General features: G+C 38.2%; 1 protein-coding gene across 2 annotated transcripts; it reads right to left on the bottom strand.

Annotated features, from left to right (window-relative positions):
• Nucleotides 1-378: 378 nt before the first annotated feature.
• Nucleotides 379-13,746, bottom strand: si:dkey-98f17.5 (uncharacterized protein LOC569123 homolog). Of its 2 annotated transcripts, none has more exons than XM_055049248.1 (12): nt 13,586-13,746; nt 12,693-12,804; nt 10,827-10,920; nt 10,301-10,355; nt 6,077-6,217; nt 5,841-6,001; nt 5,661-5,759; nt 4,421-4,581; nt 4,134-4,305; nt 3,941-4,053; nt 3,216-3,303; nt 379-2,408 (listed from the first exon to the last, which is right to left on the bottom strand). In XM_055049248.1, exons 1-12 carry the CDS (start codon nt 13,695-13,697, stop codon nt 2,355-2,357), a joined length of 1,362 nt encoding a protein of 453 aa, XP_054905223.1. In that variant the 5' UTR covers nt 13,698-13,746; the 3' UTR covers nt 379-2,354. The 2 variants fall into 2 exon arrangements, with proteins under 2 accessions (XP_054905223.1, XP_054905224.1); XM_055049249.1 differs by having other exon boundaries at nt 4,436-4,581.
• Nucleotides 13,747-16,892: the final 3,146 nt, after the last annotated feature.

The raw sequence follows: 16,892 nt of genomic DNA, 5'->3' as shown, positions 1-16,892 counted from the left end.
TTTTGGTGTGGATTTGTCCTGTGTCAAACTGCAAACATGACTCCATGCCCTCTCTTACATAAAGAACAGAGTTTGTAAAACGCACTGAAGATAGTGGTTGTAAAGTGACAAAATGTGGAAGCTCAGAGCGTTGTCCAAAACTCTTAGTCATGAAGAGTGAACTGAACCAAACTGGGATCGGAACCACAAAGAATGGAACTGGGTGCCGTACAAAACCTTAAAAATATTGCATACAAATACTTTGACATTATATGTACTAAATTATCAATCAAAATAAAGTGAATAGTTCTGATTAAACTCATTGGTAGCAACTTGGAGCAGGTTTGGGATGAAATGTTTTTTTCTAGATTAATAAACAAGAGACTGAAAAGTCTTAAGTCCATAAAAATATTTTATTTCAGACTAAGAAAAACAGCTTGGTTTAGATTTATTTAAAAAAATATTGACAAACTGTTTTAGGAAAAAAAATCAGTTGAGTTCAAGATTGAAGAAATAAAAAATAAAAAAAATACCACAGAATGGATGAATTCACAAGTTTGACTAAAGATACATGAAATCATTTTAAAATAGTTATTTATAAAAAGGAAGAATACCTGAGAGGATTCCAACACACAAACAAACCAAACGCGTTCACAATAATATTGCAAACAGCCCGAAGAAGAGCTTTGAAAATGTTTTGGATCAGAGATAAGTAAGGATGCATCAATCCAAAGCTTTTTTCACAATCAACCGTATTGTTTTAACCTCTGAAATGACACATAAACAAGGAAGTGTTTGATTTTTGTAAACATTTTACAGATCGGAAGTAAATAGCCATAAGTAATTATGGGTAATGGCAAGGCAAAATATTCTTAATTTATTTATAATTCACAGAAGCGTCATTAAAAAATGTTTAAATTACAAAAGTGTGTTTATACACAGATTTTTCTTCTCAGATGACAGTTGTTTGTCAGATTGAAAATATATTTTGAAAATAACCTTGCAGGCATTAAACATAGTTTTCAGTAAGCCCACATTTCTGTATTAAAAATATTTTTTATCGGTTTATGTAATTTTATAATCTTATTTGTTAAGTGACAATCATTGTAGCTAAGAGAAATAGAGATTTAAAGCAGCAGTCTGTGTGTAATCAATATACATTATATATTATATAATTGAGTTACTGACAAACTGGGATAAGGAATCCAATTTTGGTTACAGAAATTTGAAAACTTCAGTCCACTCTGTTTTCTGTGAAACATTAAGCTGTAAATTATCCTAACTGTGTCTTGACTGAGTGCAATTACTTATTTGATTCACAGTGGATCTGAAAAGAAAACATCGGCCTAAGAATTAAAAAATTAGATACCAATCTTTTCAGTCGTTGCAGTTCTCTCTTTGAGATATTTAAATATCTGGTCAGCGCTAACATGATCAGCGCTGACCAGATATGAGGAGGTAAAGTAATTAATATACTGGCCTACTAATTTTAGTGAAAGCATATCAGCAGGAAATAAATTAATTGGTTCAAAAATGCTGACATTCAACGAGGCATGATGGTTTGGACAGACGCACCCCTTCGAGTAAACGCACCACAGCTGGTGTCACTAATAAATATTCATGAATCACAAACACTGGAGTGAAGGCATTAAGCGGAGCTAACGGTTACTCATCAGTTCAGTGCTGTAGCTCGGCTAGGAGCGACATATTAGTGCAGTGACTGCACTGCTCTTCCTGCTTCACTAATCTCTTGCTACTTTATGTTTCAAACTATAGAAAACAGAAACATTCCAAGATGGTGGACAGTTTTTTCACATCTATTTATAATGCCCAGGTGTAATCCCGGCACTGATTATTGCAGTTAAATAGCTAAATGCATGAAAACACATTCAGGTAATATGTCAGTCAGGGTGTTTCTCTAAGGGACTTTGGACAGATACAACATAGGGACACACTAAAAAATACAAGGTATTTGCTTGTGGGTCAATATTTGAAATGGAAAAAAGTCCTTTTGCAAACATTTTGAGCATTTGCATTGCAAAACCTAAGAGAAACGGGGAACAAATCCTCCCACTGAGAAAATTACTTTTGCCCAAGAGCTAAAATCACAGTTTGTCCTGTGTGCGGTAAAAACAAGGCACTTCTCCACGTCGGCTGCTGAGATGACAGAGATTGGCAGTGATCTCTGCTGCATTACAGGTTCCACCTACCACTGGCCTGGTGATTGTCTACAAACTCCTGCTGATTCAACTACAAATCAGCAGCCACTAATGTCAGGTTGAAATCAAATAAGTTGTTTTTTGCAACAACAAAAAAGCATAAAAAAAACAAAAAAACATGAGGCAGCACCACCATCCAGATGTAAACCAGCGGCATCAGAGGTCCTGTTCTGCTGCGCACTGCTGCAGGTACCACTCGTACAGTTTAGCCTATAAAGTGATGACAGTTTTACTTTTAGGAAAGTTTACCAAAATATATCTCAATTTCTTGAAACAACAATACGGCGCCCACAGCGAATGCTCCATCACCGCCACAGTTTATCTTTGATCTCAGAACATCAAGGAGAAACTGGTGCTCTTGGAGGTGTGTGGATATAGAGGAGATCACATAGATAAGACTATTTAAAAGGAGTTATGTGTCCATGCTTCTTTGTGCCGAGCACAGGTCAAGCTGCAGCATTCTGGACTATCTGTAAAGGCAGCAGGGATGATTTATCTCGCCCAATAAAGAATTACAATAGTCCTGGCGAGAGGGCATAAAAGCCTGGATGACCTTCTAAAAGTCCTTTTAAAGAGAAGTAAGACTTTACTGTTGCAGTCAATCGTGACTGAAAAAAGCTGAATAGCTTTTATAAGTTCAATGTAAGACAATAGTACAGGCCAAGACCCAAACGTCTCACTGCAGGGAAACTTCGAGGAGCTCAAAAGACATGAGCCAAACAATCTCGTCTAATATTTAGAGAGGGATCTTTGCACAATTTCTCTTGATCCTCCAGTCATGAAGCTTTTCCTGTGCTCTATTATCTTCAACTCACCACTGTCTTATAACAGGATTTAGGTCAGATGACAAAAAAAGAGTTAAAAACTTGATTTCATGTCAGGTGAACCATTTCTGTGTTGATTTGATTAAATGTTTTGGGTCATTATTTTGGTGAACGACCCAATTTTGACAAATTATCGGTTAAAAAGCAGAGACTATGAGAATAGCAGATTATTGAACGAGAAGTCAAGTCTAACCTTTTTAGTTTTGACAATGTCATGGATGTAATCCATGTAGTCCATCATCTTCCTTTTCTCTTTCTTCGTCAGAGTCGTGTTTCTTCGGCTGGGGATGAAGAACAAAGAACCATCAGAACCATAATCCAATAATCCATAATCCAAACCGCAAAATGTCTGCATGTGTCTGAGAGACAGACTGAATGCTTATTTCATCCCTTTATAAATGGTGGATAAAAGGAAAGAAATCAATATTTCTTTATAGAAGCTTCATAGAGTTTATTCCACTGGGCTCAATGTTAGGCTACACATTTTAGTTCTGCCTTAATATTTTTGTTTATTTATAAAATTCTAAAGTTTTTATTTTATGTATTTGTTTTTAATCATACCTTCAATTTGCTTTAGATGTATTTTTAATCATAAATAAATTACATTTTTTACCTTAATCTCATTTCTTTCTGCTGTTTAATAAAAACATGATTGCATTTCCTCAGTTTGACAAGCTGTTTGACAATTTCTGTGTAATAATTAATACTGTTAACATTAATTTCTGTGGTTGATGTATGCATGCTTGCAACTCTGGGTTTAACATTTGTTACATTTGAGTGTACAGTGTTATATAAAACAAATCTGATCGATTAATCTAATTGTGGAGAATGCAAGATATTAATATACATTTTTCTGTTTAATGTTCCAGTTATACATATTTTATCGAGGGGTGTAAAAGGATGTCTTTACACACTTACCCTGCAAAATATTTTGCTAGGAAAAGCAGGAGGTAGCAAAAAGCCCCAAAAGAGATCACAGAAACTACTTGTTTGTCCTCCGGTATCCATTCCCATAAATACATCACTATGCCCTGGGAGAGACACACAGAATATTTTATCATAATGTTTTCACATCAGTTTTTGCTCCCTTTGAAAGATTTCCTGGACTTACTGTGAAGACCATAACGGTTTGAGTTGGACCTTCGCCCAGCAGGTCGTGCAGTTGCTCCTTGGAGAAGGTGCTTACAACAAAGCTAAGAATGAAGAGGAACGGCAGGAAAAAGCCCAAAGCCAAACACAGAACGGAGTGAAGACGAACACTCCTGTTGAAAGCCACATTGGCCCTGTGTGCAGAGTGATAAAATCTGACTTAAAACATTTAATGCAGCGACATAGTTTGATCTTACATTCATTTTATACACATTTGTTTTATCAAAGTAAAAGAAAAAGAAGAAATACAGCTCTAAATTGAACCTGTCCTGTTCCAGTTTGTTGCTGATGGTCGAACAAATGAGGTCAGAGTCTTTCTCCAGCTGATCTAAAGTCTTCTGGACAGCCTGGTTGATGGTCTTCTCAATCGTTTGACAAACGCTGTCAATCTGGTTCACACATCTGCTTGGCTAAAAGAAAATGTATTTAAAAAAAAGATTGTAAAGTAAAAGCATCTCATATCTCATGCATCCCAGTAAAATTCTGCAACAAATCCTGAGGGTATTTTGACCCTAGGTATAATGCAAGAAACTGCAAGTGAGGCTACTCAGCAAAAACAAGAACACTGCAAACCAAGAGAGACACAAATCAACCACGCAGTGCAGACCTCCGGGACAGGAGATCACAAGAAGCTGCCGCAATAAGTTTGGGTATGAGACGCAATTCTTAACCCCGCAGTCCTAAGAGGAGTTGAGTGGTGAACCCTGCATGAGCTTTTTGCCCTGTGCGCAGTCCCATCAGGGTTGCATTGACCCTGTGTGTGCTGCTCTCCCAAGTTTTCTTTTTCATGTTAATGGGAATTGACAGAACACCTCACGGCTTTGACATCTGCCTCTCTGCAGGAGGGTTAAAACGAAGCTGATGAAATAAATGGACACAAAAACCCCTTTGCATCTAAAGCTCATCAACTCCAATCAAACGCCATTAAGGAATTTGAAGGAAAACTACGGGTATTTATAATGTTGACATCTATCAAGGAACATCACCAAAGCCTAAGCCAGGAAAGGTCAGCTCAACAAGATTTAGACTGTGCATTCATCTTGAGTAAAAGTAACAGACTTTTATTAAATTTACACAAAATGAAAAGAAATGTATGAAATTAACTAGTCTTAAATTACAGAAACACTAAAATTACTAAGCATATTTATTTTTAGTCAAAATAACGCTGTCTTCACGTCTTCCTATTCTGACACAAGGACATTAAATTTGTTAGTAGCTTTTAGGTGTCTCTTTAAGGAGACACTTAAAAATAGTGTCTCCTAGGTATAATATTTTAATTATAAAACAATTAACATTTTATTTTAATTATTTTATAGCTATATTCACAATAGTGTGAATATTATACCTTCACACTATTGTGCAGTTATGGAAGCAATATAATGGAACCACCACAAACCTCGAGACAGCTTCGTCCAGAACATACTCTTATTTTTAAAAATGGATCTTGACACCAAAATAATTAAATCCAAACGGGAACACTGAATTTTACCTTCTGTGGGTTGGGGATGTATATTGTCGGCATCTCAAACCCACATTTGTTGAGGCCTGGACGGCGGCACAGCTCCTGGACAATCTGCATCATTACTCTCTGTGGGAAAAACATATATTTATATGCTAATGCTTTTTCTGGGTAAAAAATTTAAACTGCTTTTATGAATAAAAAGCTGACCTGTCTGTCCGTCTCCTTCCCAGCTTCGTCTGCTTTGCTGAGATAAAACAACAGCTTGTCTCCACATTTGTCGCTCAGCTTCTCCACGATGTTGAGCGTCCGTTTGCACAGCGCCTGACCCATCGGGTCAAAGAACACGAAAATCAGGTCCGCCTGTTCTCCTGCGCAACAACGTTGGACGCATCAATATCTACGGAACAACTCTGATGATGCTGACAACATAAATCCTTACTTACCCAACCAGGTGATGGCACTGTTGACATCAAATGGGTAGATCATGTCCCCGTCCACCAAACCAGGAGTGTCCACGAACGTCACCAGGCTGAATTTCTTCTGCTTTGAGGTGGAGATCTCAGCAGACAGGTAGTCCATTGCACCTGCAAAGAAAAGAAAGGCAGATGTTGGATGAATATGACCAATAAAGCTGAGACACTGCAGGATTCTGCTGTATCTGATGTACGCAGTGTGGTCAATACTTGGAGACCGGAGGGAGCTCGGTGATACTGGGAACATAAAATCTTTGTCCTTGCAGGTTTGCAATTTCACAAACTTGGTCTTTTAAAGGCTCAGAAAAAAAAAAAGAAGCTGTCCTGACTCATGAATCTTTTGAATGCTGCTGACGTCTCACTGTCCCCTCTATGGACAGGTCTGTTGTCACTGTTACACACAACAGCTCTTCAACTGGCAGCTTTAGTGTGGGCCGTAGGACGTAAAGCTAGCCAGTGAAGAACGACTGTGAGGCAACGCACTGCGAGGTTATCGTAATGCATCACAGCGAGCACCGCTCACACAGACAGAACAGGATCCAGTCGGAGGATTTACATGATTGAATGTCGGGTTTATTTAGGGCTTTTAATGATTCATTTGAACCAGTTATTTTCCAGATTACAATGATTTTTTTTTTCTTAAACTGGGGTATAAATTATAATTTATTATGGATTTTCTTTAATCCATACATGGCTAAAGTGTACATACTTCCTCAAATTCATGCAGATTATTTGGTTGCAGTAGTATTTTATTACATTTTCCTTCAGGGCGTTGAACCTTGACCACACAATGTTTTTCATCACCAACAAACCTTCAGTCCAATTCTGGTTGATTATTTGACCAGTCGTCCTATCACTTTTGGTAGAACTAATTTAAATTGTTTGAGTTTCTAACAGATCTGGCTTCAGAGCATAGTCCGTAAACCTTTGACTGGGTTGAGGATGAAGCCTTCCCAGAACATTAATGTTGTGCTGCTTTATCCACTCCAAAACCAGATTTAAAGTGTGTTTGGGATAACCGTCTAGCTGGAATAAACCACAGCGTTCAATTTTAACCATCCAGTTTCTAATCTGAAGGAAACTTCAGCAAAGATTATTCCAGAAACTTGTTAATAGCCTTATCAGTCTTGTTTTTTTTTTTAAATAATGGTAAGGTAATTGCATTTATATAACACATTTTCAGCAACAAGGCAATACAAAGTGCTATTAATTGTAACTAAAATAACTGTAGGAACAAAAACTACATTTAAATGTGTCGTTAAAACCTAAACGAATGTTATGGTCATCATCATAAAACATTCACGTCCATAGCAGACAGGTAAACTTCAGAGCAGAGCTGTTGAGCCCACCGGTGCATCTCTCTCTTTCTCTCTCTTTCTCTCTCTCTCTCCCTCTTTCTCTCTGTCTCTCTCTGCACACATTCACACTGAAATGGAGCGCAGGCCTGGGATGACACTGAGGCTGTTTTATACGAAGAGGCAGGTGTCAACACCCGACACAAATCACACCCTTGTGCTGCAGCAAGCAGGACCACTGCTGCTGCTGTGCCACATTAGCATTCCCTTATCAACACAATATCAATACAACTGGCTCTGAGCACAAAACCTTAGAGGTCCACACTGTGCAAACAGGCAGTTGTTAGAAAATAAATGTTAATAAGCATGTGTGTAAATGCAATCAAACATAATGAAATGCTGATGACCTGAACGGAAGTCAGTCTGGATGATTGCTAAAATATAAATGCTTGAATATGCTGACTGGAACAAAAAAGGATGATGCTTTAACAAGAGAAACATTACAGTTAGATTCAAATAAAAAGCCAGAAAAGGGAAACAAGTGATTCCAATTAATATGAGCAGAGTTTCTTGACTGAACGCAAGAAAGCTTTGCTGCAGATTCACACCAAAAAGAAGGGGGAGAAACGCTTCAAGATCGCTGCAAAGAAGCTTTTGCCAGATTAAACTCGTAAAACTAGACAGACTGCATATGGTTAAAATTAAATGAGCAGAATCAAAACCTTCGTTCTGGGAAATAATGAAGCGATTCCTCAGAAGAGCGTTGTATAAAAGTCCAAACAACAGGTAGAAAGCACAGAGACAGACAGGTTATGTTAAAACATTCATCATTCAAATAAGTGTTTCTCCTAAAAGTGACTCAGCATCTCCTCCCACATAAGGATATATGATGATCTTCTGATGAGTCATCCTCAGTCCTTGGGAAAGCTTAATAAAAGCCTGATGTGGCTCTTCCAGATGCAGCGAGGAAGTTCAGAAGATATAAATCCAGCTCTTTTGTCCAGCAGCAGCAGAGCGACTCCGGCCTGCAGAGCAGAGCTGTTGCTGCTCCAGCACGGGGCTCCACCGCCTCTAATGGCTGTGACATTTCTCAGCCGCCCCTCCTGAATACACTGCACTGCTGTCGACGGGCCGTGTGACTCATACGCCATACCATGAGTCCGCACCCAGTGAACCTTCTCGTTCTGCATACTCCCCTGTCAACATACACGCGCCGCACCCCACCCCCTTCAGCAGCACCAGCGCTCAGGCAGCAGGCACACCCAGCGTCTCTCCAGTGACTCCACTGATGCGCACGTTCTCACTTTTATATAAACCAGAGTCATTTCAGCTGGCACATGTCCGATCCAAACACCGCCTACTGTGTGCGAGACGAGGAGGAGGAACAGGTCGGATTTCTAACTTGACAACTGTGATTTAAAACAGCAAAAAATAAATAAATAAATGTCTGAAATCAAAAACTGTTTTTTGTATTTTGCAAGTAAAAAATAAAAAAATCTATTACAGTGGTTTTCATGGCTGGGGTTAAATTTCGTAAAAATTGACTTTTTTCAGATTTATATCAGATTATAATGTTATTTCCTCATCAGAAACATACATGGAGTGTTGCTTTGATTCTTTCATGCATGTTGGAGAAATCTCCCACAGCAACCATTTGAAGAGACTAAAAGCTTCCACAAAGCTCCTTCTCAGTGCTGCAGTCTCAAGCAGAGTGTCCACCTCACAGAGGACCCCTCCCCCACAACTACCCCACTCAACCCCTCCAGACTAGTGGCAGCCACAATTAGCAAACACCTGGTGAACCTGCGAGTTTGCTGAGCTCATCATTAAAGCTACTTCTCATTCCAAGAATGTTGTAAACAGCATAAGAAGGAAGCATTGCTGTGTTGAAGTGCTGAAGGCGAAGCTCCTACTGTCGGTAACAGTAGGAGCTTCTTAAAGAGAGAGATGCCCAATTTAAAGGTGTCAAATTACAAAATAACAATAGGTAATGTATGCCTGGAAAAATACATAATGTCACCCAGACCGTGGAAAATTTGCGGTGCTGCGGACCTGTTTGTCTTGCAAAGGCTGACTACACCCATAAAGAAACTTCCATATCATGAAGAAATTTTCAGAAAAAAATCTAGTGAATTCTAGAAATGAGTAAAATTGAGTCACCACTGTGTGTTTCAGCAGGACAATGATCTAAAACATGGTCACATCAACACATAAAAATGGTTCACCAGACAATCAATGAACCTTATTGGTTGATCATGTCAGTCCTCAGAACTAAATCATGTAGAAAACCTGTGAACTGAGCTAAGGAAAGAAAGAGTGGAGGAGAAAATTACATGAAGTAAATTATAAAGAAATAAGTTGTGGTTTTATCTGATGGAGAGGAAATAGAAATCTCTCAGGCTACCAAGAGAATAGAGAGGATTTCTAGGGACATGAAAAAAAATTGACAGGCCACAACAGGTTAATTTTAAATAGAAACAATAAATGTTTGACACATATTTAGATTAAGAGTTAATAATCCATCATCCTTGCAGTGGGAATCATTTTAACACTTCCTTTTTTTACGTGATTGAAAAGCAACTGCGTTCAACAAAAAATTGCAATCCAATGTATTCCTATGATTACACTGGCTAAAAAAGTGGCACTATTTTAATTAGCTTCCATTTAACATGCTAATAAGCCAGCAGGCTAAAATTATATTGCAAAACTTCATCACCTTAAGAGAACACTGTTTTATTCCCAGAGATATTTCAAGGAAACACATACACTGGATAAGATACAAAATGGCAACCTTCTGTTTTCTCAGAGCAAAAATATTTGTAGATAAATTATACGAAAACAGAAAATGTCCTTCATATTCTAAGTTATGAGTTTCAATTAAAAAAAAGTAAAATCTTACCTTTGAACTCAAGAATAGGTCGAAAATGAGGATAGAGATGTAATGTTGCATTTCCCTGTGAAAGAGTTAAAAATGCAACATGAGAGGGACAAATCTCTACAGCAGAGTCTGTTTTAGTTTTAGTCATGTGATTTGGGGATTAGAACCAGCCTGCATGCTGCAGCTGAATATGCTTGGTTTGGCCACTCTGCAGTCCTGACTGTAAATATTTTATTCATCCTCATCACTCTGACCAAAGCGGGTTATGAACAGGGAGTTAAAGCGTGAGAGAGGAGGGAGAGGCAGGCAGCTCCCAACCTGTTTAAGTGCTGCAAAGATGACTCAGGGCGCGCAACAGAGTGCATCACTGAGGCCGAATGCATAATGAGAAATTAACATAGAAAAAAATAGGATGCATGAGAGATGTTTTTAATTGTCTGCTATTAAGGCATTGGGTGGCTTTACTGTTAAAGTTTTCCATCAACATCCATAAATCCTAAAAACCGAGAGCTTGTGTTCTGCTTGCATGTCTCCATGTCGATCTTACCGTCAGTGACTCTCTCTTGCGACCACTCGTGATGAAGGTAAAGCCCTGAGTTTCAATGGCCACACCGGTTTTCTGAATGTGCTCTTCAACATACCTGCAGAGACAGAATCGGGCCAGAAATTGGAATAAAAATATTTCTAGGATTCAATGGTGTCGAGGATGCAAACACCTCGGATCTGACCTTTGTCAAAACATTTAGATGTTTCAAGCAAGGCTAAAGTCACAAATTTAGATCTGGTCAATCAACCCTTTTGTCACCCAGTTGGTGTCTTACGGTCTTCAAGGAATGAGTGTTTTATACACCTATATATGGGGTTATAATCATAAGTTCATTGTTCACATAAAAGAGTCTGATCTTACTCATTTAAAAATTCAGACAGAGCTTAATTAATTCAAGACTGTTCCAAATTAAAGACTAATTAATGTGTGAAACTTTGACAAGTTTATTCTTTGAGACAAATCTCAAGTTGTCTGCACAAGTCGGTAGAAAAGAAAGCTGTTAATTAAATAGTTTCTAATTTCTTGTCTGATGAGAAGGAGCCAAATGCTTACTGAATTCCCGAATCAAACCGAGTTTGATTCGTTTTCTGATTCAGGGTCAGATCGGGGTCGTAGCTGGAAGCCTGAAGAACTCTGACTCAGAAGAAAGAACCGAGCATGCTCGCTGGGAACAGCAGCCGATGAAGCACTTGAACACCATGTCTCAAACTCTGAAGTTTATTATAGTTTTCAATTTCTCAAGTACAAAAAAGAAAAAAAAAACATTAACTCAAAATGTGGGGTTGGATTGAGAATAACAAAGCTGACTGTCTCTTTATCTAGTTTATTTTGAAATCACTTGTTGATTGGTTTAAGCAGGTTAACACGCTCCAGAGCTTCTCTCACAGCTGATTATTTTCCACTGAGCCCATAAAGACAAACGTTTTCAACACAGTGGGCATTCTGGTGCTGATAAATCCTGCTCTAGAAGCTGGGTTTAACTCCTGTTTTGCAGCACTGCTGATCACAGAACAGCTGATTAGGCTGGTGAAATGTTCACAAGCACCAGTTGTTTAAAACAGCATTAATATACTCAAGCAATAATTTTAGGTGGTTTACAAGACCATCGAATAACGCAGCATCAAAAATACGTCCACCCAACACAATAAACAGTTAGCTGTGGAAATTATAGCCATCATTTTGTTCCTCTGACGGTCTAAAATAATAAAAAATAATAATAATAAACTAACACTGCAAAAATGTTTATATTATATTTGTTTGTTGATTAATTCCCATTACACCCGATTATAGACTTGCTGCCTATTAATTTTCTGCCTATAAATCAATTTTATAAGGGCACCCGTTTAAAAGGTCAGTGAGTTCTGGACTACAAACAATATCAAATCCATTAACTGATACCTGCTAGCATTACGTAATGCAGCTCTTGCAATCGAGGGGACTGTTGTTCTGGGAGAGGATGACATTCACATTGACGTCACTTGACCAAAATGCTTGAATATTTATTTTTGCAAATCCTGAGGTTAATGCAGATTACTGCAGTAAATTGCAACATAGTAAACATGACGTCAGTTCACAAAAAAATAATAGATTTCACATACCATCAGAAATTAATTTTTAAATTTATGCCACTTGCTGCTTAAAATGTATTCTAATAGATGTTTTATCTTTTAAAAAATACAGCAATTGAAGTTCCTCAGCAACATATTCTCCACCCATGTAGTTCAGCGGTGCCGTGTGTGTTTACCACGTTTCTATAATATTCATGATGCACAGATTACTAAACTCTCTCTATAGATGAAGCAGAGAGTTTAAAAACCAGACAAATTCATGTTGGATCAGTGAATTTTAATAAAATAGATGTTCTACCAATTAATGAAGGAGCTCTTCCCTGCAGAGTGATTCCCCATGATCATCACGATAATCTTCTTTCTCGGAGGAAGGAGCCGGACTCCGAGGCTGCTGGCAATTTTCACCAGACCTGCAAACACACAATGTAATTTAATACTAAAACAATTATATCCAGACTAAATAGAAACTTTTTTCATAAAATAAAAAAAGCTAGGTGCACTCTTTAGACATTTGCATGCGAGTATGGACATGCAAATGGAAATTTGCGTTCAAGGGCGCACACAAATGTTGAAATCAAAATGTGAAAATCACTGAGAAGGAACAGAAACACCTTAGAACCTTCACTGAGTAGTTGTTGTTTTTTAATGCCATCATTACACCACAAAACGTATGTATGGCTTATTAAAGAATAACTATGACTCAACTGTTTGATTAAACAACTCAACTGATTGTTTGCCCTGGGCAAGTTTATATGTGTGACATCTGATCCTGAAGAAAGGAAAAGCTCGTCTCTGGGGTCTGCAGTTCTGCAAGTTCAACATGCCTTCTTGCATCCGTCTCTTCCTAACTACCATGGAAAGAAAGCTCTAGGAGGAGTTTTGAGAGCAAAGTCTGGAGTCACACACATAGTTATCAAATAACAGAGGTGGTCTGAGGGCAATCGCTCTTTACAACAGCGGTTACATTTGTTTTAGGTGGAAGTGACCTGCGTCAGAAGCCATTGGCAGTGAATGCACAGATAGGGGCGCTGCCTGCTTCAGGTGTCATGTTTGTCACACTGACAGCAGCTGCTGCGGACAGACCGCTGCAGAAATCTCTGCCGCCCCACAGATCACCGTGAAACACTCAACAACCACACTCCCGTCTGCGTGTTCGTGCTGCTGTAATCCGGGTGGCCGCTGGGTATTTACCGTTCTCGCTGTCCACGTACAGACTGTGGCATTCCTTCAGGATCCTCTCGCTCGGGGTGGTGATCGCAGACTCCAGGGGGTTCGCCACATACCGGGGCTTTCTGCCCGACATGATCCAAACCGTGGATCTCCTTGCGGTTTGCAGAGGGGGAAAGGTTTCAGGGTTGCACACGCGCATTCGAACTGTGCGTCTGTGAGGAAGAAGCGCCCTCTTGTGGTGAAATGCGGTGACCGACACCTGCGCCTCAAGCAGCTGACTATAAAACACTAATCTGGTGTTGATGATAATCTGTCAGATTTTTATAACTAAGATTCAAGAGGAAGTGCAGGCATATGATAACTGTCCACCTCAATTGCTTTTGCTTGCGTTTGTGCTAGCAACCACATAATATAGTCCAGCAAAGAAAAAGCTATCCTAACTATAACTCCACTTTTAAATGATATTAAATGTTTAATCTGAAATTTATGGTTTGAGACAATGGAAAAGGAGCTCAGAAAAAAAAATCACTTTAATGTGAAAAGCACAATAAGTCCTCTGAGGTCTAAGTCAAGTGAGAAAGCACTAAAATAAAAACCTGCCTAGTCTGTGATAACTCGCAAACATTTTGTAACAACTCCCTCTAAGGGGCGAGATTTAGCAACAACCAACCCTTGTGACAGCCAGCCTCGTTCTCTCCTAATGCAAGCTTGCTTTCACCACATTATTCTCACTGTTCTGTGAAACTAAAGTATCTTGTGTAGATAACGCAGAAATAAAACATTGGATGTCATTGAGTAGTTTTGCAGCTGTTTTAATGTATCCATGCACACAGCAGTTAATGAAAAGTTATCTTTCTGCAAATGAGTTTGACGGGAGGAAAAACTGAGAGAACAAAGACGGGGCGCTGTTTGTGCAAAACAGTATTGTTCACAAACACATCCTTTTTATTCTGTAAAGAAAAGTTGCATAATTATATTGCATTTATTAAATCTTCATGCACCAAACGCTATTGTTTATGGGAATAGAGCTCCTTAAATTATTTTAAAACAAGCAGCCTACACTTCTTTGCACCGTCTTGCAAAGCTTCAAGGCTCTTTGAAGGAATTTGTTTGAAGGTCAACAAATGGCATTCTGAAACACATGAAGTTGACTTGACCTGTTGGATAAGGGTTTAAAACTCACATGCTCAAAGCTGTGGTTATGATTTAGAACGATCTCTGTTCTTCGACTGGAGAAAAGGTTGACAATGGACAAATCCTTTCACATTTCAGTGCAACCTTGTCTCAGGATCTGTGTGCAATGATAAATAGAACTGAGAAAAACCTTTCTGCAAACCTAAACAAGAGATGAGCAAAGGTACCCTGGAATAAATTCTCATTTGTTTGCTTCAGGCTATATATTGAGCAACACTAAACAAGTGAAAAGTGTACCACAAAGGCTGGTTATTATGTCTATATATGGGTCAAGCAGTCCTTTCACTGCCAAAGGGGTGCAGAGGCTGTTAAATTTCAATGAGTTTAACATCCCCCCCCCCCCTCCAGCAGAAGTCATGCGCTGCACCTTACAACTGGGAGACACAATGTAAGGAGGGCAATCCGACTGAGCGGCTCGAAACGCTTTCAATGCTTTGTTTGAACTTCATTTCACAGCAACTTTCAAGATGAATTTAAGTGAGGAAGCCAATAAATCAAAGAAAGAGGTGAGTGTAAGATTTGACCCCATTTTGGGTTTTCTTTCTGAATATTTGATTTTCCTTTAGCGTCTGAAAACGATGCACTGTGGCTTCCCTGCAGCAATAAATGGAGACGTGGTCCAATAGTATATTTTAAGAGTTTCTACTCTTTTGATGTTGCATTCATGGTTAATTCAACACAAATTGTTTCATTTCCCATTCTGTACATTTTCTGTCAGGATTCTGATAAGGACTTCTAGGGTTTCCATGTATCTGCTGCAGCTATTTGTTAGTCATTTGTGTATTTTTGCACTTAAATTAACAGTATGTAAGATGTTTATGGTCTGAACACTAATCATGTATGTTATGTTTTGGCTTTGTTGTCTATTTTATTTAACATAAATTAAAATCACAAACAAATTATTGCACATAAACCTGTTCTTTCATAAAAATCCATCATCAATCCATCAACTTATCATTTAATAACTTTGGGGATGTTTTTCAACATGGATAAAAACAAAATAAGGAGATAACTTGACTAAGCAAGGTACAAGTCTACAGTCAACAGCACTTTATAAAAAGTGAAGAAAGCAAAAGACACAAGATGATTTTCTTCTGTTTGTCACATAGGGGGAGCCAGCACAGCGTCTGTAGAGATCATGTCTCCAGTCCTTTAGTTTGAAGGACTAATAACATTGTTATTTATATTTGGAGTAATCTTGTTGCCCAAAATAAAATAAAAATAAATAAAATAAAAAATCAGTCAGTCATAATAGCAGGAGGTGCTGAAACGGTTTCATTGAGTTAAATTCCTGGAAAAAAAGATCAAAATCAAGTAATCTTATTAAATGTTTTCACAAATATTTGATGGTTTATCATTTTGTTTCTGCTTAGTTTTTGCTATTATTCAAATAGCTCAAACGTGAAACAAGAATAATTCTTGTGCCCCATTCAAAAATTCTAAAAAAAAAATCTACTAGATTAAATTATGGACAGAAGATCGGAGCTGCTCTGAATGTTGGCTGGTAGGAGCAACTCACTCTTTGTCACTTTGTGCTTTTTATTGTGTAGCACCTGGAGCAGCTGTGCTCTTCTTGTGTCTAGAGTTTGATTTCTGGTACATTTTCTTTAGAAAAGCTTTTTGAAAATATCTGACAATGGAAACTATTTTGTGGGATTTTCTTTTTCTCTATGAATTGTTGGACAGAAGCTGATTCATATTGAAGAGAACGGTCTAAACAAGAAAACCCGGTCCCTTTTTAAATGAGGAAATGTTTACCTTTGTTGTCCACACAGGAGTTAAATTTTAGAATGTCAATAAATTGGCCAAACAACTAAACTTGTAATGAAAGCAACAAAGTGAGCTGTAGCTTCCACACAAATCCTCCATTTTATTCAAGTGCAACATTGCAGCATAAATAGACATTTTCTTAAAAAGGAGCCCATTTAAGAATATCAACACTATATCTAGTCAACTCTGACCAGCATTTTGCTGTTATAAACATAAAAGTATCACAGCAAAACATAGTTGATGATAATTTTCAGTGCATATAAACTGTGCATATTTATTCAAGTGGTCTGAAGGACTTCTGAAAACTCAATCATCTTAACATAATTTAACCATAATTTTACCATAATTTCCCTTGAATATTAAG

The sequence above is a fragment of the Poeciliopsis prolifica genome, unplaced genomic scaffold (genome assembly GCF_027474105.1).
Source record: "Poeciliopsis prolifica strain line A6 unplaced genomic scaffold, Auburn_PproV2 SCAFFOLD028, whole genome shotgun sequence".
In the NCBI taxonomy this organism is placed as follows: Eukaryota; Metazoa; Chordata; class Actinopteri; order Cyprinodontiformes; family Poeciliidae; genus Poeciliopsis; species Poeciliopsis prolifica.
Note: the sequence above shows the minus strand (reverse complement) of the source record. Positions and strands in the feature narration are given on the sequence as shown.